General features: G+C 41.6%; 1 protein-coding gene across 1 annotated transcript in view; it reads right to left on the reverse strand.

Moving 5' to 3' along the window:
* LOC148183461 (protein patched homolog 1-like) overlaps positions 1-26,964 on the reverse strand; it is a 62,946-nt gene that overhangs the window by 12,827 nt on the left and 23,155 nt on the right. The window contains exons 2-4 of the mRNA XM_088061489.1: positions 8,830-8,948; positions 6,540-6,939; positions 5,755-6,070 (exon numbers count right to left, since the gene is read on the reverse strand). Of these exons, the coding sequence (XP_087917615.1) occupies positions 5,755-6,070; positions 6,540-6,939; positions 8,830-8,948 (835 nt within the window). The remainder of the gene's footprint in view (positions 1-5,754; positions 6,071-6,539; positions 6,940-8,829; positions 8,949-26,964) is intronic.

Raw genomic sequence — 26,964 nt, forward strand, 5'->3', positions numbered from 1 at the left:
CTGAGTTCAGCCCTGATTTAACCTCACTGGTTACCATGGAGTTAAAACCAGGCAGAGATTTAGTCCATTACGCAGAAGAGAAATACACTCTCCATACTCCCTCCTGTCTCACCAAAAGCACATTAAACCACAGAAGGGGAAACACCGCACTGATTAACTGTCTGAGGCTATGCAGGGCAGAGACAATAATTTCTACGATACAATCAGAAATTCTACTACAAGGGAAAAAAGGCCACCACACTCAAACTTTCAGCTTCAAACAGACACTCAGCTGCTTCTTGAGTACAGTGTTGAAACAAGGGGGTTTAAGAGTTAAAAGAAAGCCTGGTTAAAAGTTAGCTGACAAGACATTAAGGAATGCTGAAAATTTACTGTGTGCACAAAGACAGGAGTAGAGCAAGGCTGTACTGAGATAAGACAGGAGCCAGGGCTCGAAAGCAGGATGGGGGAACAAGGCTTTTCCAAGGCGACTTGCAATAAGAGACATTCTCCAGACCCCTGACCCAGCAAGGACTAATCTTGCCGTCTGGAATGTGATCAAGGGACTAAGGCACATGCTCCAGAGACAAAGGTGAAAAGTTCAGATGCAAGGAAGAGTTTGAAAACCTTCATCAAGTACCACCAACGACCCCCGCATTGAGGAGATACAAGTGCAGACAAGCCTGAAGCTAATTACCATATGAAGCGAGGCCAGGCGGGGCTAGGGAATGAATAGGTATTAGGCGTATTGTGTAATCCTAGACTGTAAAGACTAAAAGAGAGGTGATCCTTACTCTCGGTATGCCTTTGGAAACAATTCCGCATATGTCTGCCAGCTGAAATATATACCTACTCTCCAACTTACACGTGTTGTGGAGTCTTTTCGCATATCAATGTGAGTGCTCAATTTGTTCCATCTGTTCAAATTGTGTACCAAATACAAATCATAGGATCTGCTACTGGCACATGTAAAGATCACAGCCAACAGCTATTCACTCTCAACTGTTATTTTTCTCTTTGCCAGTTTTCAAAGGGGAGGGAATATCTCACAGCACTAGTTTGGATCAGATTTAGAACAAAAAGCCACAGCCCAGTACAAGGAAGTTCTGTGAGAACAGATCACAAACTTCATGCTCAAAGAAGGAAAGGAAAGGGCTGGGGATGGATGGGGTGGTGGTGGAAATCATCAATCCACCTCACAGCTGCACTGAGTAGCTGTAATGAACATCACAATTACAGATAAGATAGGCTAGCCACAGCTGTAAGGAGATGAGTGGAAGAGAAAACACAACCTTACTGATACCACCTTAGGGCCCCAGTATTCATTCCCATTTATAAATTCTTTCCTCCTCACTTGTAAAACTGCTTCCCAGGTCATCCTACAAAATCATACCCACTTGTAAAGCTAACAAGTTGACAACAAAAGGATGAAATAGGACTGCTAAACTTGCTATATGCAGCCCTTCAGCACCAGCCCAGAAAGAGGATGATTTAACAGTAGATATTCTGACATCCTTGAAAGGACTTCAAAGTCCCTGTGACAGGACGTTTCACCCCTGAGACTTATCTACTTCCTTCATGGCTAAGTCAGCAGAATGGTTTGTTTTGTGATGAATTATCTTGGCTGAAAACACCCTTAGCCAGCAATAAACATCCTGTCTTGAATGCATGGGAAAGGATAAGCAAAAATTCTGACTGACAGACACAAGCACTTTTACAAACTATAAAAGACCACTATGATTTTCATAAAATCAGAAATCTCTTATGCACTCTGTGTGTGGAGAGTTCTCCTTGATGCTGAGATGTTGGTATCAAGATATTTCCCTAGGATTGAGAAGAATTAGGAGATTCTCTGCACACCACTATCATTCGTTGGTAAGTGACATTGGCTCCTAATCCATACTATTTCTTTGCTAGCTGTAACATAAGTACCTTTATTATCATGCACTGTCTTGTGAACCTAGTAGTAGTGTCTTTTTGTTTATCCTGTGTAGTAAGTAAGCCTGTTAAAGTCTCATGTCTGTCTTTTCCTTGTATCTATTCAATAAATAATTCATGTTGTAATAGGCCTGATCAATCATTATTAAGAACTTGCAAGCGAGAGTGGGTTTTGGGGTGCTGGCCACCTCAATAAAGCTATTGTCTATTGACAGAAACCTGGGCAAAGGCAGGGACCTGTCTAAGCTCTCCCCTCTCATTTGTGAGAAATTGGTGCAGCGAGCAGGGGGGTCATGACAAACGATCTGGAAAAACAGACCACAGATTTAACAGATTGCTCATGGTGGCACAGTGATCATAACCCTTGGCTGGTAGATAACTGGTTTGAGTGGGAAAAAAATCAAGAGAAAATAAATGAACAGCTGGAATCACTGACAGATAAAAATGGAGAAAATGTAATTTCTCATGCACTTGCATTATGCTTAAAATCTGCTTGCCAGTGGCAGGAACAAAGGATAAAAGAATATGAGAAATTGAAGTGAGCTAAAAGAATCCAAGGAAAAACCAAAACCCTTGGCATGTGAAGGACAAGAAGGTAATTGGGAGCACTCAGCATGACCAAAGGGAAGTCATGCTTGATCAACATGATAACCTTCTACAATGAAATTGCCAGCTTAGTAGACAAGGGAAGATATTGTCTACCTTGACTTGAGAAAGGCTTTTGACACTGTCCCGTAAGATCATCAGAGGAGCTGATGAAGTATGGGCTGGATGAGTAGACAGTAAAGTGGATTGGAAACTGGCCAAATGGCTGGGCCCAGATGGTAGTGATCAGTGGCATGAGGTCTAGTTGGAGGCCAGTAACTAGCAGTGTACCCCCAGAGTAATTATTGAGTCCAGTCCTGTTCAACATTTTCATTAATGATCTGGAAGATGAGGCAGAGTGTACCTTCAGCAACTCTGCAGATTACACAGAACTGGGAGGACTGACTGACACACCAGAGGGTTGTGCTGCCATCCAGAGGGACCTGGACAGGCTGAAGAAATGGGCTGACAGGAACATCATGCAATTCAACAAGGCGAAGTACAAAGTCCTGCCCCTGGAAAGGAGCAACCCCATGCACCAGTACATACTGTGGATCAACCTGCTGGAAAGGCCCTGGAGATCCTGGCAGACACAAAGTTGAACATGAGCCAGCAGTGTGCCCTTGCAACAAAGATGGCTAATGATATTCTGGGCTGTATTAGACAAAGTATTGCCAGCAGGTTGAGGGAGGTGATCTTTCCCCTCAACTCAGCCCTGGTGAGGCCACACCTGGAATGCCTTGTACAGTTCTGGGCCCCCCAGTACAAGAAAGACATGGAGCTACTTGGAAAGAATCCAGCACAGGACCACAAAGGTGTTTAAGGGACTGGAGCACCTTACATATGAGAAAAGCCTGAGAAAGATTGGACTGTTTATCCTGGAGAAGGCTCAGGAGGGACTCTCATCAATGCATATAAATACCTCAAGTGGGAATTAAAAAAACACAGTCAGGGTCTTTTCAGTGGTGTCCAGGGACAGGACCAGAGGCAATGGGCAAAAACTGAAATACAGGAGTGCCATCTGAACATAAGAAAACCCTTTTTCAATGTGAGAGTGACTTATCACTGGAACAGTTTGCCCAGGGAGGTTGTGGAGTCTCCCTCCCTGGAGATATTCAAAAACCATTTGAACATAGTCCTGGGAAACTGGTTTGAAGTTGAGTACAGTGGTTGGACCAGATGACTTCCAGAGGTCATTTCCAATCTCAGTCATTCTGGAATTCTGTACAGTGCATAAATACAAATCAATCCTTGCTGAATAAATCTCTAACTCCATATCAGCTTCTTAGAAAGTGGTTATATGAGAGCATTTGTGTTATCATCATAATCATGTAAAAGATCACTGGGAGTTAAGATGAGGCTGTAGAAGAATGTAGGAAAAAAGGAGAGACCTTCAAAGGACAGTTTAAGAGGAACAGACAAGTTCCTATGCTAGACAATATATGGAGGCAGAACTTTCAGACTAATATCAAACTCCTGACACAGAGCTAAGCAGACACAGTACCAAATATATGCATTTGCATGCAGCATTACCAATTTGTGGTTGCAAGTTAAATTTTACATTACTACAGTGTGTGGAAACTTAGCTATTACACTTCTTTTTTTCCCCTCCAGTGTATGCTACAGTTCTTACAAGTTTGATCATCACTCAAATCCAGCTCTCTTTTTATATCTTTATTTCTCATCTGGCTTAACCACTACACTTTGCATCATTTTATTACTGGCCTTGTACACTGATGAAATTGAAAGTTTGCAGAAAGAATACCAAGAAACCACTATCAGTTATGATTACTTCCTGAAGGATTTCAAAATTTCATTAATAAAAATTCCATATAATACTTTGAAATTAATACCAGAGCAACAATATTTTATTATAAATTGTTCATACAAATGATTTTAAAAGGCTTTCAGTCTGTTTTAAAGATAGATGCAATTAATGAAATGTGTCTGGGCAGAAAGATAAAAGTAACTTGTGGACCCCTTTCTGCAAAGAAATTATACAAGCTAAGGCAATTGATTAAATGTTATATGGACAAATATAAAATACTCAAAAAATATGTTTGATGATGGAATGGGGGTGAGGAAGGAATTCCTAACTTGTGAACAGTGGGCAAGGCTGCCCTTTGCAAAAACAAGACTAATTAGGAGCCATCAGGGAAGTTAAGCTACCATATTTACATTCAGTCACTTACAAAAATAATGTTAACATTTCCAGTTAAAACTAATTACTAATGTTAGCTATCTTCTGTTGCATTTTCAGATAATAGAAAATGTTAATATGATTTGATACTAGGAAGCAAAATACAAGTGAACCTCTGAAAAAAGAGGTGCAATAAGCTAAAGGCACTCCAAATACTAGCAGTTATGTGCATGTTTTCTAAGAATCGTAGCTGCATTGGCCATCTGTAAACAGTAAAGTTCCAAATTTACAGTCTCAGTAGGTCAGTACACTTTATTTTTCTGTTTGCAAAAGCTTCTTTAGGATTCTTCCAACACAGAGGGAGGACAGAAGTGTTTCCATTCAGGATGTGTTTGCTCACAAAAAAGTATTGTTACATTTTCTGAGATGTAACATTACTATATATTTTAAATACAAGCAAATTATTTGCCTCAACACAAATACTTATAATATCATGCCTTTATAAGCCCACTTTAATACAATTATCATCATACTACCTGTTACACTCCCATCTCAGTTACAGTTCAGCACAGAAAAAGTAGCACCATAGAAAAAGTGAGGATACTTGATTGGAAGTCTAGAATGTTTAGTAATCTCCCAATCCAATCAAAGGCCTAAACCCCACTGAACTTTCTTTATGCCAGCAGTCCCAGCTGAAGCTAACAGGATCACTCGTGCTGAAAGTTAAGCCTGTGCCAAAATACATTGCTAAACCAGGACTTTTCATTTACTGTTCTCAAAACACTCAGCAAACATTTATCTTCCTTAGAAACTGGCCCATATTTAGCCATTAATTATAAAGCAGAACTCCTCATTAGCCATTTAGAAATTAATGATGTGAGATGACCTCTCATGGATATAATCTTTTAAAGCTCCAAAACTGCTTTATTGGGGAGTAACCTTAGCCACAAAGAATTTAAGTGTTGGAGAAACAGTGAATCAACTTCTGAGTTCAGATCAGAACCTCAGCATACTTTAAAGCATGTGACTGTATTGGAAGAGAAGGTCATTACTACAGTGAGTAATTGCTTGCTACTGTAGAATTAAAAAGTTCATGCAATTCTCTCTCTTACCTTGCAGCCAGTCTCGAAAGTAGTGCAACCACATTTTGGGAAGCTGCTTATCCTCTTCCAACAAAATGTATGTCACATTACTGAAACTTTTGTGAAGTTCATAAAGTAAGTGTTGGACATAGGGACTAGGATAGTCTGCTTTCTGTGTCACTATATAAATGTTGTAAAATGAGAAATACTTGAACTGTGCTGTAATAAAGTCATATTCCTGGGTTTCTCGTGGTACAATGTCTGTGAGATTCAGTCCATCTCTAGCTTGGGTAGTTCCATATAGGCTGAGCCCAAGTAAACCCAGAAAAAGAAAAATAACCACAATCTGCAACAGAAAATGGAAATGTCTTTGGTTTTATGTTCCTAAATAAATTAATAACTCATAATAGCACACAGAAACAGGTTCAAAATTAATGCCCATTACTATATTTTTAAGCTTTTATATATTTATGCACACATACATACACTACAAGGCCAAACTAATTTGTGTTTTAGTGAACAGGAAATTTATATGGTGATGAAGTTAAAAAGTAGATTGGGTTTCACTGTTCATGAGCTTAGGTTACCAAAAGTCACCAAAACCCTTATTAACAACTTACATTTGAAGAGTATGTCATTATAGCACTACCAAGATAAAACTTTTAAAGTGTGAAATTAAGTGTAAAAATATTAAGAATTGTAATTTCAAATTAGTTCCATTAATTGCTGATATTTAATACTATTGTCAAGATAATTTTCCTACTGGGCAAGGCAGAAGTCTATTTTTAAAAACAGGCAAATGGTTTTCTGATTACCTTAGCTTTTGGGTTTAGCAGGAATGGAGCATAATGCTTTTCTGAAAAAGATGAGAGTGTCCATTTCATACAGGGTGGCTCAAGGCAATTCATACTGGAGTCTGAGAACTGGGAATGCAAATCTCTTGTTGAGTTTGTGCTTTCTGGGCTCTGCCAGCTGATATTATCTTGCATCACTGTCACTGGCTGCACAGATATTTCTGAGCAAGGGTCTGCTGTGGTGTAGTACACCTGTGCATGAGGATCATATTCTGTGTGTAACTGCACTGTAGACTGCATGGTAATCTGAGTTTCATGTACAAAATTGTGATGGCTGTATGGGGATGTACTGTAGTAAGTATTATCACTATTTTCCACATATGCTTGAGGCTCAATCTGAATCACTCTAGTGGCACACGGACTGCAAGAGAAGAGAAAAACATTGTTCACATTTTGATAGGCATTCATTTTAATCAGGCTAGATAGGATAATCTGCTTCCATCAAAGACTGCTTCCACTACAGTTAAATTGTTTATGTTAATTAAGCATAATGTTTTGATGAGGATTTCCTTCTGCACTTTTAGAAAGTATTTCCTAGACATGGTTTAAGGTGTGGGCCTCTGAGCCTGTTTCTGCATGTTTCTTGAGCCCAAGAAAGAAGGAGCCAGCATGTCTGAAGACACTGGAATCTACTTACATCACTCTATTAATTACACATACTAATCAGGTCAATAATCACATAGTTGCACACAGTCTGAAAGCATGATATATGTGTGTGAATTACATCTACATGACCATGTGGAAAATTAAACTATTTAGAAGATGAAAATATAAATGTGTGACATGCTGAGTTCTTCTGTTGAGAACTATTAAAGTAACTCTAAAATACTATTTGGACCTTCTGAATAAGAGCTCAGACTTTTGTGAGACAGGTTGAAATCACCTGCCATACACTGTGTATTTTAAAACTGATGTAAACATATATGAGGATTAATTGCCAGAAAGGACAGGCAACATGAAGACACAAAATTACAGAAGCATTTTTGGAAGCATTTATTATAGTCGATACCTAGTTTATAAGAAAAAAGTCATAAGCAAGCTTCCTTCTGTAAATAAAATCAAATTTCTAATATAAAACAGTATCAGAGATTTTTCACCAAGTGGAAAAATCCTACAAAAAGGAAGAAAATATTGCCTACCTAAACAAACAAGCTCTTATTAACTGAATTTCTTCATATGTACATGGGATCAAAATTTCATTCTCATTTGGTACAACTTTACATGTAGGAATAAATGGAAGGCCTGACAGCCCTGTGCTTCTGAGAATCGGGAACCCCAAATTCAAGCACATTAGATAATCCAGTGAAACTATGGCTGAAGCAGAAACAGAAAGAGGGAGTCCTGGCTTCTGATCAACTCCCTGTTCTAATAACTACCTCAAAAGCAAATTTAGGAAAGCACTTTCTCTCTCTGACATCAAAGTTTAAAAGGTCAGACTGTCTACTCCCACGTGGGTGTGAAAGGCTAAGAGGACACAAAGGCGTTTCTCTACATACTGATTATGACATGCATGTGAAAGTACATGTATAGAAATGCAGGTTATCCTCTTCATTGCAGGCAAAAGTAAAAACTAATGTAGAAAATATGCTTTATCTCTATGTGGTGGTTCCACTGATGGCAGTAGCTTCCTCCTAGCCTACCCACAACCTCAGAACTGGATGTACATTCAGTAACAGCGTGCATACTACCATTCTAAATTACTATTGGAGCCATAACAGAAAGATTATCAATCATTATCTTGCTATAGTACTGACCATTCTGAATTCTTCATAGTCCTATGAAGTAAGCTAAACAGAAGTAATTTTATAGTTTTTACATTATTTTTATGTGTTTAATTTTCAAGGCACAAAAAGCAAAAGAATTAGCACAGAGTGATTAAGTAAGGCTTCTGAGTAGCCCAAGTTATTTACAGTCTTCCATAAGAGACTGGAATTAAGTCTTCCAAGGTTTACCAATACCAGCAATACCCCGTAAAATTCAAAAAATACAGCTATTACTAAAGCATGGCTCTTTTACATGGTTCCAGAAAGTTGTCCTCCAATGGCTAAAATGGATGTAGGGATGAATAAAGGAAAAAGTGTGTGTGTGTGTAGCAATGTAATTCAGCAATAAAAACCATGGCAATAACATACTGACTCTGCTGTTGTCCTGCTGCAATGAAGAACTCCCACTCCTGACAAGGGACAGTAGTGCTGTGGTAAACACAAAAAGGATGCACCTCATATACTGTAATCCTATCACACATACTCACCTTGTAAAACAGCAGAATATATCTAGTCTCCTGTCTTCCCGACGATAAAGGTCCATGCTCAGGATAGCAGGAAAAATCAGCAAAACCATAGCAAAGTTGAATACCACCACAACTGCTGCCTAGAGATCAATCACAAGAGAAGTAAAGTAATTACTAAGCTTCATTTAGGGCAATGGCTTTATAAAGCATAAAAACGCCTTTAAATTTTCACCCATCCACCCATTTTTCATGTTTACTCATCAGACACTTTATAGCTTCTCCCTGAGGGAACTGGGAGGTATATTTTACACTCCAGTTTCATTATGGTAAGCCTACTATAGTTCATTAATTTTATTTTAATATTAATTTTCTAAGATTTTAATATCTCTATATCTAAAGATGTGGTGGCACCAATAGTTTTAAAGTGGAAAAAACAGAGTTGTCAATAAATTGCACTTTTATATGACATTCTGCCTTATTTAGAGTCTCACAGTACAAAAAGATGGAAGCAAAAGCATATCTGGAACTAGGACTGAAGTTCTCACATTTAAGGGATCTGAAGTAATTTAAGTACCACAATAACATTAAAGCATATCATTAAATCAGTAATGAAATAATGGTTTAATTAAATTTTAATGAAACTGCTCTATTTAGTAAAACACTATGCATTTGATGTACTTAAAGTCTAGCAAAAGTAATAATTTAAAAAAATTGTGATTATCTGTTGAACTGTCCTGCTTGTATTTTACTTGATTTAATGAGCCAGTCTACCAAAATGAGTCTTATATTGGAACAAGAATAGTCAGTTTGGAAAGTGATCATTATTTAAAGAAAAACAGCCTCTCCTTCAAACCATAACTCTTTCCTACACAGAGATTCCCAGAGAACATATAATCATGTGGTGCAGCATCTATCATTATTCCATTATTCTTAATGGTATTGATTTGCAATAAAACATAGCTGATCACTAGCCATACAAGGGGAAAACTTGGGCACAGATGGGTTTGGAAGATAGCAGTAGAACAGTACATAAGGACAAGCCATTGAGGGTTGTTTTCCTCACAAGAAAATAGAAGAAAATAGTAGAGCCATCAAGAGAAAGAAAAGAAACCCTTATATTTTACTCATTATATAATCAGTAGGCATCTCTATATTAGCACAGTTTCAGGATGAAGAAAGCATATAAATTATCAAGTGCCTCCACTTGCAAACTTCTGAAGTAAACAATGCTTGGGTTCAAATACTCAAAAAAAGGACTAAAATTTGATTACACAAATGAAGTGCCTGACCTGATGTAAATGAGCCCTCCTTTTTCCAACACAGATCAATGGCTGCTTTTGATGTTGAAAATCAGTCCTTAAAATTGTCAACTCAAAAGATGACACATCCAAAGTTCATCTTTTAAAAATGTTCAACTTATGTGTCCTTAGATAATGCAATTTTTCATTTTACTGTCTCTTATTTGTGAAAATCTGTGGTGGGTTGACCCTGGCTGGATGCCAGGCAGCCACCAAAGCTGCTGTATCACTCCCCTCCTCAACTGGACAGGGGAGAGAAAATATAAAAAAAGGCTCCTGAGTTGAGATAAGGACAGAGAGAGATGACTCACCGATTATCACAATCATCAAAACACACTTGACTTGGGGAAATTAATTTATCACTGATCAAATCAGAGTATGATAATGAGAAATAAAACTAAATCTTTAAATGCCTTCCTCCCCCCATCCCTCCCTTCTTCCTGGGCTTAATTTTATTCCTGAATTCTCTACCTCCCCTGGCCTCAGTGGCACAAGGGGACAGGGAATGGGGGTTGTAGTCAGCTCATCACACCTTGTCTCTGCCACTCCCTCCTCAGGAGGAATACTCCTCACATGCTTCCCCTGCTCCAGTATGAGGTCCCTTCCCATGTGAGACAGTTCACCACAAACTTCTCAAATGTGAGTCTTTCCCATGGGTTACAGTTCTTCACATACAGCTCCAGCATGGGCCTCTTCCAAAGAGTCACAAGTCCTGCCAGCAAATCTGCTCCAGCGTGGGCTCCTCTCTCCATGGATCTGCAGGTCCTGCCAGGAGCCTGCTCCAGCATGGGCTTCCCACAGGGTCACAGCCTCCTTCAGACATCCACCTGCTCCAGTGTGGAGTCCTTCATGGGCTGAAGGGGAACAACTGCCTCACCATGGTCCTCACCACAGGCTGTAGGGGAATCTCAGCTCTGGCACCTGGAGCATCTCCTCCTCCTCCTTCTCCACTGACCTTGGTGTCTGCAGAACTGCTTCTCTCACATATATTCTCACTTGTCTATTCTCTGGCTGCAGTTGCTTCTGTGCAGTAACTTTTCCCCTTTTTAAATATGTTATCACAGAGATGTTACCATCATCATTGATTGGCCCAGCCTTGGGCAGTGGCAGTTCTGTCCTGGAGCCAGGTGTCATTGGCTGTATCAGACATAGGGGAAGCTTCCAGCAGCTTCTCAAAGAAGCCAGCCGTGTAGCCTCCCTGCTACCAAAACCTTGCCACACAAACCCAATGCAAAATCATAGTAACCTACTGAATTATTTTTAGGGTTTTGAAGCTGTAAAGTAAAATCAGAAGACTAGTTCTTGCTTTTACTTTTCTGAGAATGTCACAATCAGTTATGCATGTAAACATTTTATAGTTATTTCAATCATAAATATATTTTATATGTATATTACACAAAAGTGGTTTTTACTGATGTTTCATTTTTGTTATCTCTAGCCTGTTTAAAGTAAGATTTTGGTCCTGCTGATTGGCTGCAGACATAACTACTAAATTTGTAGAATTACAGAATTGTTAAGTTTGTAAAAGACCTTTACAATGATCAATTCCAATCATCAACCTAGCATCACCACCATGTTCACCATTAAAACATATCCTTGTTATAAATTTGTATTGTGATATTGGCTTTCGCAGATGAATATTATATGTTAAATACTTTTTAGCTATGTATGTACTTTTTTTCTTGCTAACAAGTCTTAAGCTTAAAAGAATTTCCTAGGTACAAGGCAAGGAAACCCCAGAGGGCAAGGACAGTGGGGCCCAAACTCTTATCAAGAGAACAATAGAGGCCAAACTGTTATCAGCGGAAGATATGAAACCCATCTGTCCTCAGGGGAAGGATGACTGGCCCCGGACTGTTATCTGCCCTGACCATTTGCAAAAAGAAAGGAAACCAAACTCCAGAAAAATGCTGACCAGCAAGAATAATGATGACCAGCAAAAAATATATGCTGACCAGCAGAAAATAAAACTGTGAAAAGCATGATCCAAGAAGGCAGAACCAGGGAGGGGACATGCTTGAATATGCATTAACCCCTCACAGCAAGGAGGGGATAAAAAGGAGATCCCTGGGATACCAGGTGTGCTCTTGGCAGCGTGCCAAGGCACCCGGCCGTTTTAACCCTTTGCTTTATTTCTTATGTCTCCTAATTGTCTTTTATTTATATTAAATTCTTTTTATAATTTATTAAGTGAATCTCGTTTTTAAGATCTGCTAAAATGTATAAATAGAAAAAAGTCTTGATAGTTTGGGTTATGATTCGTGGAATACCACTGAGCACCCAGGTTTATGCAACTCTGAAATAAATAATCAATGTAATTATTGGCTTGTTGTGCACCAGGTAATGATTCCAATTTTTGTTGCAAGCAAGTTGTTTCACCTAGTTCATACAACTGTTCTTATTGCTGTTAAACCAGTGAAAACTGAATCACCAATAAATCATGAGTAACTGTGTCTAACCTAAAACATTCATAAAGGATCAGCTATGAATTGCTGAGATTTGGAAAAAACAGTTGAGACCTGGTCTATGAAATTCTTATACCACTCAGCATGCCTAAAAAACTAACTTCTCTACTTCTATTCACTTCTATAAACACTTCCCGCCTTATCAGTTCTTTGTAGACCCTAGTGACCTTGAATCCCAAATGCTGCTAAACCCAAAAATTAATACTTAAATGTGTGGCAGAGATGTCATTAGTTATGTTTACATTTGATTTTTGAAAGAGAATCAAAAGTATCCCAACAACACATAGTAAATCTACCTGTTAACATGGCAACTCTTTTTAGAGCAATTAGATTTTCCATTATGCCATACTGGTGTTAATGTACTGATACTGCTACTCAAATATTTCTAAACAAGCCTCTCTAGCCTTACTTGTATTTTGATGGATTCCTATAGCTTAACACTACACTTCCTATATATATTATACTTTCTCTCACTCGCCCTCCACCTGATATCTCAAGGACATACCATTTCACAGTTTTCACAAATAAATACAGAAGATATTGTTTGTATATCAATTCAAATGTGTTGTCTCATCAAAAAACACCTCATGAATTAATAAGGAACAGTGTGCCTTCTTCCAGTTTCTGCTATAAATGCCCATCTTAGGGGAACTTGGAAGCGAGTGAGACAAGAGGAGGAGAAGTGGTTTGAGATTCATATTATCAAGGGGGGAAGGAAGAACTGTTAAGAAGTGATTGAATCTCTGACCTGATGCATCAGCCAACACCTTCCCTCCCCAATACTATTTACAAGTCTGATGGCTGGGAATGGGAACATGAGAAAGTGTGATCTTGGCAATACCTGCAATCTGTAATGGTGACACTGGTCAGAAAAGCACCAACAAAAGTCTGTGGTAGTAGATCTCCCAATGTACAAGCAATCTAGAAACAACTGAGCTGAGAGCATGCTGTGTTTTTAGCACTAGCTGAAAATCACCAGAAAATTTACTCATCTCTTGCTGTGAAATATGGATTAGAAGGGGAAAAAGGGGCTCAAAACTTAAAAGGAATAAAGAAAGTTTATTAATAGAACTACAAGAATAAGAAACCAGAATAAAACCTCCAGAAACCTTTTCTCCCCCCTACCAAACTTTTCTTCCTCAACTGACAACGCAGAGACACAATTTGAGATGTTAAAGCAGTACCAACTATACAATAGTCTTTTCATCAGTCTTTGTAGAGAAAGGAGTTCTCTCTTGTCATTCCATGGAGAGTTCTTCACAAGAAAAGAGTTTTCTCATGGCTTTTCATGTCCATGTTTGGCAGCCGCCCAGAAAAAAACTCTGCCATCATGCCTTCCTCCCATTTTCACACCTGTCTTGGTTCTAGAAGACAGGTGTCTGCTAGGGAGAGCAGGAGCTTCCCTTGGGATGAAAGAATGTAGACGCCCCTCCCTCCGAATTATTATAATTTTGAAATCAAGGGGGCTTTCAGGCAGAGATCTGGGGATAGGAATAACAGTTCTTTACTAGTATAACCAGGCAAACAAACAACAATAACTACAGCATTAACAAGAAAACAGAAACAGGGACCCCGGGACAGCCTTCTCGGCTGAGATGGGATGGAGGAGAGGTTTTGTTTTCACAAACCCCTCGGGCAGGCAGTCCCGGTGCTCCTGCAGGGCTCCGAGGAACAGTTGGCTGGAAACAGCAGGGATGAGCTGAGATCCTGGGCCGGTGGATGAGGTGGATCAGCAGCTCCGCGGCGGTGGCTGGCACTGCCACACGTCCTGGCAGGACAGGGGGTGCGAGGCCACCAATAAAGAGGGAAGAAGGAGAAGAAGCAGCAGCTCTGTCTGGGTGATGGCGAAAATTCCCTTCTCCCCACCGCAGCAGCACCGCGACCCAGCAAAACGAAATGTCCTTCCCTGAAGCCGAAGAAAGCCAGCTAAAAACTGTCCCCACCTTCCTTTTCTGCCCCCTTCCCCCCCCCCCGGGCCCGGCCACTCTTTGTCTGTTGTCGAGCACCCCTAAGTACCGGTAGTTAGGTTGTCCCAGCACATAATGGGTAAAAATTCCACGGCCGGCCAGAACACAAAACAAAACAAAAAAGGGACAGCTAACCCTCAACAACACCACTCAGAAGTGTGTTCATGGGCCACGAACTCATGGAGTATTATTTTAAGGAGGAGTTATTCAAAGGCAAATGTTTTCTCTATCTGTCTCCATAATCATCTCTGGGAGCAGAGGTTTTCTTCTTCTCTCCCTGGGGCAAAGGGTCTTCATCAGCTCTCACTTCTCTCTCTCTGTTCCAGCATCTCATAGGATCATAATTACTCCACCATCTGCTTAGCTTCATCAATGGATACCTTTGCTTAGATTTACACTTTGAATAGTTCATTCCCCCCAATACTCTTTTCATGAATTAAAGGAGTTTTTCAGAACATTATTGTCCATCTCCATGGCCATACCAAAAGAATATTTCAGTTTATTAGAGCATCTCCTCATTCTCTTTCCATCTGAGGCTCGACTCCTCCTTTTACTGACTTTGATGGTTCATGTTGTCTCTTTACATGTTGTTCACTCTCACTTTCCTCTCTGGAAAGGGATTAAATTTGCAGGTCTCATCTGGGTAGTGAAAGGGTTAAAATCTGGCTCAACCCGCAGCAGGTATTCATGGTGTTGGATTTTAGCTTGGCAGTGCTGGAAAAACAGTGGACGGTTTTCAGCCTGGAGCCGTCTGTGCGGGCTGTGAGGTGAGATGTTGGCAGCCATAGCCCGCCCCAGCCCAGAGCCGGGGGCCACAGCAGAGCCCGGCCCCTCCTGGAGCTGGGGAAACCCCCTCAGTCTCCATCCCCTACCCGGGAGCTGCTGCAGTCCAGCTCAGCTCCCTCCCCCCAGGCTGTACAGGCCGCAGGGGGAGCAGGGTGCCAGCCGGAGTTCTGTTACCTTTCCAGGCCGGAACCAAAGACAGCCAGAAGCTCCCGGGCTTAGGTTTAAAAGGTGGTATTCACAAAGGTAATCTCACCTTTCAGTGGTGAAAAAGACTGTCAATTCTCAGAACTGGCCAGCTATTGGCCAGATCTCAAGCACAGAAGAAACTCCCAACAGCCTCTCTCAGAGCCATCATATCTGTCGGTGGTTTTGATTTTTTTTTCCTAAATGCCAACCCACCACAGAGCAAGTAGAGGATTTTTTTTAACAGGCAGGGCATCTGCTTTCACCCTTTCAGAGGGGAATGGTCAAATGAGAAAGAAAAGGACTTCAGCCTTTTTAGTTGAAAAATCAATAAAGGTAAGATTATTACTAGAGCAGGAAATAAATGGAGCTTGCTCAAAGGTGTTAACTGAACGAGTCTAATGAAATGGGAACATCACAGAGAAGTAAAAAAATAATCCATTAAGAACACAAAACCTGATCACTCTGAGAAACATGCTCCAATTTTGCATTTTATAATAATGCACAGCCTAAAATATTGCTGTTGCTGCAACTGCTAACTGAAACAAGAATGAACACAGGTATCAATGAACTGCATCTGACAGAACAGAAGCTGGAAAAAGAAAGCATTGATATGCAAAACATAAGTTTCTAAGTAAAAATTTGGCTTCCACATGCAAGGCTATTCAGGAAACCATTTATTTTCCCTAGCATATGGGTAATTTACAGATACTAGTCCTCAAAAGTTATGGAAATTTGACCGTTATCTTGCAATATCTTGAGGAAAGCAAATTAGGAGCAAAATAAGATCAAGAATGATCTTTTATTTAATCTGTTAAAAATTCACTGTCTAGATAAGAAGGCAGCATCTGTGAGAAGTAAACTGCAGTGTTTCATTGCTTAATTTTTTCTAGAAAGCTATCAAACATGACAAGGAAGTCTTGCTTAAACAAGCCTGAGTAAGAGGGAGGAAGAAGACTGTGAATAAAGAAATCCATATATAAAGATCACAAACAACAAAATCTGTCATGGCTATTTGATTCTGAATGCTATGATTGACTGCATTACCAAGTGTTGATAATATCTGGTGAAATTAGACAATACAAATCATAGATGTTCCTTTCTAACAATATGGGCTGTAATTTCAGTGGTTCCTAACTTATATATGCAGATTTCTCTAGTACTAATAAATCCTCAGTGTGGGTCTCTGGTTGGCCTTTTGCACATTTCTCCATCTCATATACATATAAGCAGTTACTATATGTGAGGAATGACAGATTACAGATGCATCTGAGAAAAGATTGAGCCACTCAAGCATTAATTTCTGGACACTCAAATATACCAATACATAGATTCAATGTCAGTTACTGCCTTAAAAATAACTTTTATCATGATGTAATTCTGGATAACATTTTCATACATGAAGATATTGAATTCTCATTGGAAACTTAGACTTTTGTTTTACTTTTGGAAAGCACCATGCATTTGACAACATGAGCTTCATTTTCTGAACTTCTGCTGATTCAGTTTACAGCAAGTCATAAGATATGGCAGCAGGCAAAAAAAACCCCAAACCTTTAAAAAAGTGTTATAAATGCAAAGGCAGATTTGGGTTAAATAAAAAACAATTTATTATAAAACAATTTTTATAAAAAAATAAACAATGAGGAAAAACCACAATAAAACAAACAGCGCAGCGCTGGGTGGACAGGGGTCTATACCCAAAGGTATAGGTGTTCCCAAATCCACGAAGGAGGGTAGACTGTCCGGGGTTTTTATAGGGATTTTGTGCCTTGAGGCCAAATTCCAGGCAGGCACCATTCACCAAGGGTCCTTGATTGTTGTATGAATTGATTTCCTGGCGTTGGAGAATAGAGTCAAATAGACGTCCGGACAGAGTCTCCTCATATGTAAAGAAGTTCTGGGTGTTTCTTGATTTCATTGTGGTTCAGGCCATCTGGATGGGATGGTTGGATCCGGGTTGGAGCTGATGGATATCTCGGCTGGACCTTTTCCCTTTGTCTACTTGATTGCTTCCCCCAACGGTGGCCTGCAAGGCGGGGTGTTCAGGTCCGGTGATGAGTATCTCGTCGGAGCCTGTCCCTGTTAGCCTGATGGTTCATGTCTTGTCCATTCTTTTCCGTTGATGGGCGCCGAGCCTGTCCCTGTCAGCCTGATGGTCCATGTCCTGTCTATTCTTTTCCGTTGATGGGCGCCGGCCAGGGTCGTTATCTTCTGAGTGGGAATTCGCGACTAGATCTGGGAAGGACTTGTGGGCCACACTGTACTTTATATTTTTATATTATTATTGCTACATACATTTATTTAGATTTCTACGAATTTTTACAAGTTCATTTCTCACAGTCTCCCGCCTAATAATCCATTACATTAGAAATTCGTGTTATTTCATCCAATTCTGCAGGGGAAGGGCTATAATTTTCACTCACATTCATTTTCTTCCCAGTCCGTTAACAAATTCTCACTATATGCTTGTGCCAGGTTATGTCTATTTTCAAAATTCTTTAAGGCCTTCATCGCGTTTTTGTTTTCCTTTTCCTCCTCTAATTTCATTAGTTTAGAGAGGGAAGTAGGTCTCCTTTGTGCTTTCTCAGGATCGATTGGAAGTGTGGCAATCTGCATTCCTTGCACAACAGAGTGAATTAGTCTGATGAAGCAAGGAATTAAGCAGGGAAGGAAAATGATTCCGGCAACTGAACAAGTTATGAAAAATACTAGCTTCTTCTACCAAGCCCCTTGCCCGAATATCTGGTCCCACCAGGAGGCTTGTAGGATTGAATTTCATTTTTGGACTGGCACATGCGCTACTTTTTTTATTTCAGCAGCTAATCCTTTTATTGTTTCTCCGTAATCGTCTATTTCTATACAACACTCGGATTCGTTGTATCTGCCACACACTCTTCCCTCCTCGGCTAGCAGATAATCGAGAGCTAGTCTATTTTGATACACAAAAGCTCTCATTTGTGAATGTTGTTTGGCTAGGAGTTCTAGGGCTTCTGAAGTGTGGTTGGAAACTATCTCTACCACCGCTTGCAACCTGATAAGTCTGTTAAGGAGATAAATGGGGGTTCTGTAACCCCAGCTGCCATCATTTGCCCAAGTAGCGGGCCCGTAATATTGAATGATTCTTTCGGCAGGCCATTCTTCCTCGTTCCACTTTTGGTTGCTTCCCGCTATTGGTAGTTTCCGTTTTAATTCCCTCCTTTGTCTGTTTAATGTCTCAAAGAGAGGGGCTCTTAATGATTTACTCTCTGTTTTAGGTAGAGTAAAGAAAAAGGGCCGAATTATTCCAAGTGTGCAGGATCTTTTCCATTTTCTGGGTAGCTCACTGTATGCCTTTTTTCCACATATCCAATAAATACCATCAGGAGCTTCTCAACCCTTGTTCAACTTTGCCGGATCATCCCAATATTCCTTCAGTCCTATTAGCTCATGGAAGGGATTGGCTCCAGAGTTTTTGTACCAGCAAAGTCTAATTATTTCCATCCATTCACAGTTATTCCCCCGGGAGCGACTCCAATAGCCCGCGGGTGGTTCAGGTTGCCAGGTTTTTGTTTTGCTGTCCGAATTCACCGTGAGTGTGCTTACACACGGGGTATAGCCTACTAAATCAGTGAATTCTTTTCCTTCTCTGCTAATGCAGACAGTACCGATTATTCTTTGGTCTATAACCCATCCTTCTGGTCTTTGTTTTGTTTTTGATATTTTAGAGCCTTCCCATTTTAGAAGTTGCTCTGGGGTTAGTCCCTCTCCCTTCCAAGGCCACTTTTCAGCTGATTTTAAACCGCCACAGATCCAACAGTTAGATAGACCTAATTCTGTGGCTATTTCTTGCATTAGATCTATGAAAAGGTTCTGGTTGGGGGCTGGCAATCCCCAATTGCTGTATTGTCTCTCTAATTGCTCATAGTGCTCACTAAGAGAGTTAAGCCTCTCTTGTTCTAGCTTCTTTTTCCGAGCTTCCACTTCTCGCCTCTTTAACTCTAGGGTTAGTTGTTTTATTTTGTTTTCAGGGTCCACCCCTTCCTCATCCCTGGAGAAACAGAACACTTGGTCGAATTGCAAACATACTCGGTCATCACCACTTTTTAACAAATCAAGAATTATCGGTTCATTATTAAAAAAAAGCTTTCTCTTCATGTTTTAAATTTCTACCTTCCCAATATACTTTCCCTCCCATGGTACACATTTTTAAATTTGCTTTATTGTAACATAAAGGGTTAACCGTATAATATGCCAAAAAGGTGGATTGTCTTTTTCCCCCTATCCAGACAGTTTTGTTACATTGACTGCAGATTGGAATTGGAGGGATCATTCCCACTTCTCTCCTATACCTGAAATGGGAAGCTTCAGTCTTTCTTTTCATAGGAGTTTTAGACTGCCCATCCTTAAGACTTGCCGTTGGGTGATAACACCAGACCTCCCCCTGTAGTTCACAGAGATTATACTGAGTGCCGTTGGATAAACAAAACCCCCTTTGTTGTTCTGGAGGACAGTCAATTATTCGTCCGGCATCTGTGGCAGTCTGACACTGCTCACACTTCCCTAGGGGAGGATCCCCCAGAGGCACCTCGGGGCTCATTCCCTTGGTCAAGCACATGGCTAGATTCAGGACTATCAGGATTCCCCACCGGTGTATCCCTCTGCTTTGCCCTTCGCCCGTATAAAAATATACGGCGGGGATTACCATCTTCCCGGCAGCAAGGATATTCTTCAGGGGCCCTTGTAGTCTTTATGGCGTACCTTTTTTTGAAGGCAGCCCACCGAGACGACTTAATCGTGTTTGTCCTGCACGGTACTTTTACTGTCTTTCGGCACTCGATTTCCAAAGCCTCTGCTTTGGAGTCTAGCTTCCCTCTTATCCCTTTTTGAAAGAGTAGGAACCACTCAGGAGAGTCGAGTTCCAACAACCCCGCCCTGGTGGCAAGTATTAAGAGACGGCTAGTCAAATCCTGTTCCTTTTCTAGACACTTTGTACACAATCTCTTAGGTTTGTACCCTCCCCAACAGTGGGTTACCCAAATCTGGTTACAATAGGCGCACTTAAAATGTATAAACGGAAAACAATCACACTCAGGGTTGATACAACTTATCTGGTCGTCACTGGTTATTTGTGGTGACGCTGAAGTCTAATTTTTAGTTCTCCCGGAGGGGTGGTGACTTTCCACTTGGAGGTGTCGTATTCCTTTACTTTTTTTACCCGAGATGAGTGCGTCCAACCTTTTTTTGTGGTCCGGACAGCTGTGTCTGTGGTCAGGAGAACCAGGAAAGGTCCTTCCCAATGGGGGGCGAGGGGAAGCTCCTTCCACGCTTTGACGAGGACTTTATCCCCAGGCTGTATCTGGTGTATTGCGAATCCCAGAGTGGCGCTTTGGGGGATCAGTCCTCGTTTTCGCAGTTCCTGTAAATTTTTGTTGATAGCAATGAGATATGGTTGTATTTGCACATCCTCTACTTGAGGGTGTCCTACTGGCATTCCATGTTTGTATGGCATTCCGTACAACATTTCAAAAGGGGACAGACCCGTTTCAGAATGGGGCATTGTTCTAATATTTAGTAAAGCAAGGGGGAGACACTTAATCTATGACATTTTCGTCTCTATCATGAGTTTAGACAATTGGGATTTAAGTGTCTGATTCATTCTTTCCACCTGCCCGGAACTCTGAGGATGCCAGGGAGTGTGGTATTGCCACTTAATACCCAGAGCTTCTGAAATTTGTTTTATAATTTTTGAAGTGAAATGAGTTCTTTGATCCGAATCAATACAGTCCACTATCCCATACCTAGGGATGATTTCTTCCAATAAAATTTTTGATGCTGTTTGGGCCGTAGCCCTTGCCCTGGGAAAGGCTTCTACCCAGTGCGTTAGTTTGTCAACTATTACTAATAAGAATTTATATCTACCGATTTTTGGTAATTCGGTGAAGTCTACCTGGATCCTCTCAAATGGTCTGTATGAGAGAGGCCGCCCTCCCCAAACAGTTTGTTTGGAGTTGGATTTATTTACTTTTTGGCAAACCACACACCCCTGTACCTCTTGTTTGGCAATTTCAAAAATCCCCTTGCATCCGAAAAATTTCAGGAACTGATCAGCCAGCGCTCGAGTTTCCCAATGGGTCTGTTTGTGTAGTCTTTGTAACACTCTCCTTGCCACTCCCCTCGGGATCAGTTCCCTCCCATCAGGTAACCACCATTTTCTTTGTTTCATGACTCCCCCTATTTTCTTGAATTCTTCAATCTCTTTCTCTGAAGGGAGCATGGGGATTTCAGGTGATTCCTCCGGAGTCACCTTGGGAATACTTACGGTAAGCAGAGCTGCTCGTTTTGCCTCTTTATCGGCTAGGTTGTTACCTCGGGTTTGAAACTGCAACCCTGTTTGGTGTTCTTTTACATGGACAACTGATATTTCTTTCGGCCCCCGGACTGCCTCTAGAATCTGTCGGATTATTTCTCCATGAATTAGGTCTTTTCCTTTGGTATTTATCAGACTCCTCTCTTCCCAAATTTTTCCAAAAGTGTGTACCACACCGAAAGCATACCGTGAATCTGTGTATATGGTCCCTCTCCTTCCTTTTAACCTCCGGAGGGCTCTTAGGAGAGTATAGAGCTCGCAAGCTTGTGCAGACCAACTTGCTTTCAAAGGACCAGATTCTACAACTTCTCCAGATGCACCATTTATTATCGCATATCCCGATTTTCTTTTTCCCTCAATAATTTTCGAGGATCCATCTACAAACCACTTCTCTCCCCCTTTTAACTCCTGATCCTCTAAGTCCGGTCTTATTCTGGTCTGCAGCTCCACGATCTCAGAACAGTTATGCACTAACTTCTCTAGAGGTTCACCGAATAAAAACTGAGCAGGATTTTGTGCAGAAGTAGTTTTCAATTCTAAACCGGGTGAGCTGATTAAGATGGCTTCATATTTCAGGAGCCTGGAATCAGTCAGCCACTTCTCTGCTTTTTGTTGCAATATGTTTCTCACATCGTGGGGAGTGTAAACTACCAGGGGAGCCCCAAAAGTTATTTTCTTCGCTTCTCCTACTAACAGAGCCACTGCTACAATTGCTTGTAAACACGTAGGCCAACCCCGACTGACTGGATCTAAGATCTTTGAAAGAAACCCTATAGGCTTCTTTTTGTCTGCCCATTCCTGAGTCAGGACTCCCTGTGCTGTTTGTCCACTCACATCCACAAACAACTGGAATTCTTTATTCGTATCTGGTAGAGTTAGTACCGGGGCAGTCATAAGAACAGTTTTTAATTTCTGAAAATTGGACTCATCCTGTTCAGTCCACTTCAGCTTGTCAGTGTTTAATCTTTCATATAAAAACTTCACCTTTTCACTGAAACCCTCAATCCACTGCCTGCAGTATCCCAAGAGCTCTAGAATTTGTCTAATTTGCCTTTTTGTTTTTGGTGCAGGCAATGCAAGGATGCCTGCTACCCTCTCCGGGTCCAATTTTTTTTTCCCTTGAGATATCCAATGTCCAAGATATTTTATTTCAGGCTCTGTGAATTGCAGCTTGGATTTTGATACTTTCAAACTTTTCCTTCCTAGGAAGTTTAACAAGGCAATCGTGCTTTTCCTCACGCTCTCTTCAGTCGGTCCAGCTATTAGCAAGTCATCTACATATTGCAAAAGCTTTGTCTTGTCCTCAAGAGCAAATTGGGTTAATATTTGTTCTAAAGCTTGTCCGAAAAGGTTCGGAGACTCCACAAACCCCTGGGGGAGGACCGTCCACCTTAGCTGTTGCTTACGGTTTGTATCTGGGTCCTCCCACTGAAATGCAAAATAATCTCTACTCCTTTCATCCAGAGGGCAAGTCCAAAAAGCATCTTTCAAATCAATCACACTATACCACACATCTTCTGGTGTGAGCCTATTTAGTAAAGTATAGGGGTTGGCCACCACCGGGAATCTAGTCCGGGTCCTAGCGTTTACCGCTCGTAGGTCCTGGACCAATCGGAAGCTACTGTCCGTCTTCCTTACAGCCAGGATGGGGGTGTTGTGTTGAGACATGCAAGGTTCTAAAGTTCCCCCTTTTAGGAGGTCATCAATTATTTGTTTCAACCCCCTTCTCCCTTCCATCGGGATGGGATATTGTTTGACTCTTATAGGGTCCTCAGAGTTCTCGATTTTTATTTCGATAGGTTTGATATCTAGCTTTCCTACCTCTCCTTTTGAATGCCATACTTTAGGGTTTATTTTCTCCTCATCTTTAGGAGTCAACTTAAATATTTTTACCACCAATTCAGAGTTTTTAATCATGATATTAATTCTTAAAGCGACAATCATGTCCCTTCCCAGCAAATTGTAATCTGCTTCTTCTACTAATAGCAAATTCCCTAAGCAAATTTTATTTTCAGATTCTATTTCCACATCTTTTATTATAGGTACTTCAAAGGGGTCTCCCTTTGCACCGATTACAAAAACTTTTTCTCTGCTAGCCACACATCCGTATGGCAATTTCTGCAGGGTACTTCTCTCTGCCCCAGTATCCACAAGAAAACTTACCTCCTGTCGTTGGGGTCCCACTTTTAACTTTATCAAGGGCTCCTTGGATGTTCTGGTCCCCAAATTAAAGAGCCCCTGACACCCCTAGTCTTCCTGAAAAATTTTCTCATCTTTTATTTTTTGTTTACAATTCCGCTGAACGTGTCCTACCTGTTTACAGTAGTAGCACTCAGGGGGCTCTCTCCGTGGGGCCGGGGCTGCCCAGTGAGAACCTCGACTTTTTCCGGGTAGTGTTTTTAAACTTACCCTGCATCTGTTCTTGTTTCTGGACCTCTTTTACCGCAGTTACTAAAATTCTAGCTTGCAATTTCTGCTTCTCATCCTCTCTCCTCATGTATACTTTTTGAGCTTCCCTTAGGAGCTCCTGAAGACTTTTATCTTGCCACCCCTCGATCTTTTCTAATTTTCTCCTAATATCTTCCCAAGATTTAGCAACGAATTGTGTTTTTAACAGAACCTCCCCCACAGGAGAGTTCGGGTCAGTCCCAGAGTAAATCTGTAAACTTCGCCGTAATCTCTCGATCCATTCAGTGGGTGGTTCCTCTTTTCCTTGACATTCTCTAAAAACTTTGCTAATATTCTGGCCCCTAGGGACCGCTTCTCTTATACCTTGTACAATCATGCTCCTTAAATCCATCATGTTCCGTCTGCCTTCCTCCGTCTGTGCATTCCAGCTCGGGCTTACGCTAGGCCATTTCTGGTTACCTGGCGTCCCCTGTGGATTGCGTCTGTCCCAGTCTCTGATCCCGGCTTGTTTAATCATCTCCCTTTCCTCCTGATTAAACAATGATCTCAGGATTGCCATAAGATCGTCAAAGGTATAAATACTGCTCCCTAAAAATTCATCTAACCTCTCAGCCACCCCAAGAGGGTCATCTAACAACCGCCCCATTTCTTTTTTAAATGCCCTTACATCTCTAGAGTTAAGGGGTACATTCACAAAACCGATCACTCCCGGGGCCGTCGGTACTTCCCTAAGAGGGAACAACCGGTGCCCCTCTTCACTCTCTCCCCATTCATTATCTATCATTCTCGCTCTCAAACGGGTTCTACTTGCGGGAGGGGAATTGGTGATTGTGGGTTGCCTCCCTGTTATCAATTGTGGGAATTCTGCCGCCACCCGGCTGAAGGGAGGAATCCCCTCCGTTGTATGGGAGGGTCCCGGTTGTGGCGGCTGGACCGGCAGGGACGGATAGGGTGATCCCCAGCCTTGTGCAGGAAAAACCTCCGAGGAGGTTGCTGTGGTTACGGTGTTTACAGGCGGGGAAAGGGGAAGGGCTGCCGGCATCGCTGCTGGCCCCGAGTCTCCCGCTTGAGACACACGTATCTCAGTGGGTTGGTCGCGGGGGCCCAAGGGTGCTGACGGCACCACTTGATCTGCAGAGGAAGGTCCCGCCCGCCGGTCCTCGATATGGGGGTGGTAAGTGATCGAGGGGTTCCCAGGACTCAGCTCTCGACTCACGTTTTTCTTTTTGTTTTATTGGGAATAGCCCTACTCTGACATTTACCCAGAGCTTAGCGTATTCCCTCTCCTCAGGATCTGAGGGGACCTTGTTCTCCACATAGGAGAATAACTTGTTACACGTCCATTTTTCAAATGTGCCTAACACTGGCCAAGTGAGGTGACTTCTCAACTCCTGTCCTCCCCAAACCTCCATACAATAATGTATTAATTTCTCCTTTGATTTCCCCTTCCTCTGGGGACAATCTTCCCAGTGTTTTAGCATCCACCCCAAGGGACTCTCCAGTGGGATGTCTGGTGATTCCTCCCCCTGATCGGAGGAATCTTTCCCTGTGCTTCTTCCTTGAAGCTTACTCTTTTTCTGCCCCATACTTCGCAAATATATATTCTTACCTTTCTTCGACTTCTCCGGGAGTCGATATCTGTTTCTGCGTTGTGTACTTAGGAATCAAAATTTGCCGATACTCACCTTTCAGCGAGCTGAGCTGAGGTCTCTTGTAATCGGTACTTTTTGATTCTTTCCTGGACCTCTACCTGGGTCCGTTTACTAAAAGGGTTTACCAATTCTCGAGCTCGACAAGACGTATCCTTCCCCTTTTAGTACCTTGCGATCAGTTCCCGAGACACCCTTTGGCCTCAGGTTTTACGAGTGTGTGTCGAGAGAAAAAAAAAACTTTCACTCTGTATCACTTCCTTCGCGGCCGGCCAATTCCCTCGCGGGAGGATGGAAACGCGGCCTTGAAGTCCACACTCGCTTCGTGATCAGATCACGTCTCACACACTCGCCCGATCGCCCACTCAACCAGCAGTACTTACAGCTATTTTCCTGCGTGGGTGTCTTTGTGCACACTAGACGTTTTACGAGCAAAGCAAGCCGCGGCTTCCCGAAGGCTCCGTGCCTTCCCGAGCTCTCCGATCCGGATCCTTTTCCTTTTTATTGTGGTTTTTACCTCAGCCTAAATTTGGTTCGGATATCGGAATGAACTACGGGGGTTCTCAACTCACCAGGCCGCCAAAATCAGCGGGGGTACCCGTCCTGGGCAGCGAGATTCCCCGCAGTTTCTCCGATCTGAGTCACGGCACCAATCTGTTATAAATGCAAAGGCAGATTTGGGTTAAATAAAAAACAATTTATTATAAAACAATTTTTATAAAAAAATAAACAATGAGGAAAAACCACAATAAAACAAACAGCGCAGCGCTGGGTGGACAGGGGTCTATACCCAAAGGTATAGGTGTTCCCAAATCCACGAAGGAGGGTAGACTGTCCGGGGTTTTTATAGGGATTTTGTGCCTTGAGGCCAAATTCCAGGCAGGCACCATTCACCAAGGGTCCTTGATTGTTGTATGAATTGATTTCCTGGCGTTGGAGAATAGAGTCAAATAGACGTCCGGACAGAGTCTCCTCATATGTAAAGAAGTTCTGGGTGTTTCTTGATTTCATTGTGGTTCAGGCCATCTGGATGGGATGGTTGGATCCGGG

This window comes from Pseudopodoces humilis, chromosome 12 (genome assembly GCF_049639895.1).
Source record: "Pseudopodoces humilis isolate 2021_Gansu_Grassland_sample_001 chromosome 12, ASM4963989v1, whole genome shotgun sequence".
Lineage (NCBI taxonomy): Eukaryota > Metazoa > Chordata > Aves > Passeriformes > Paridae > Pseudopodoces > Pseudopodoces humilis.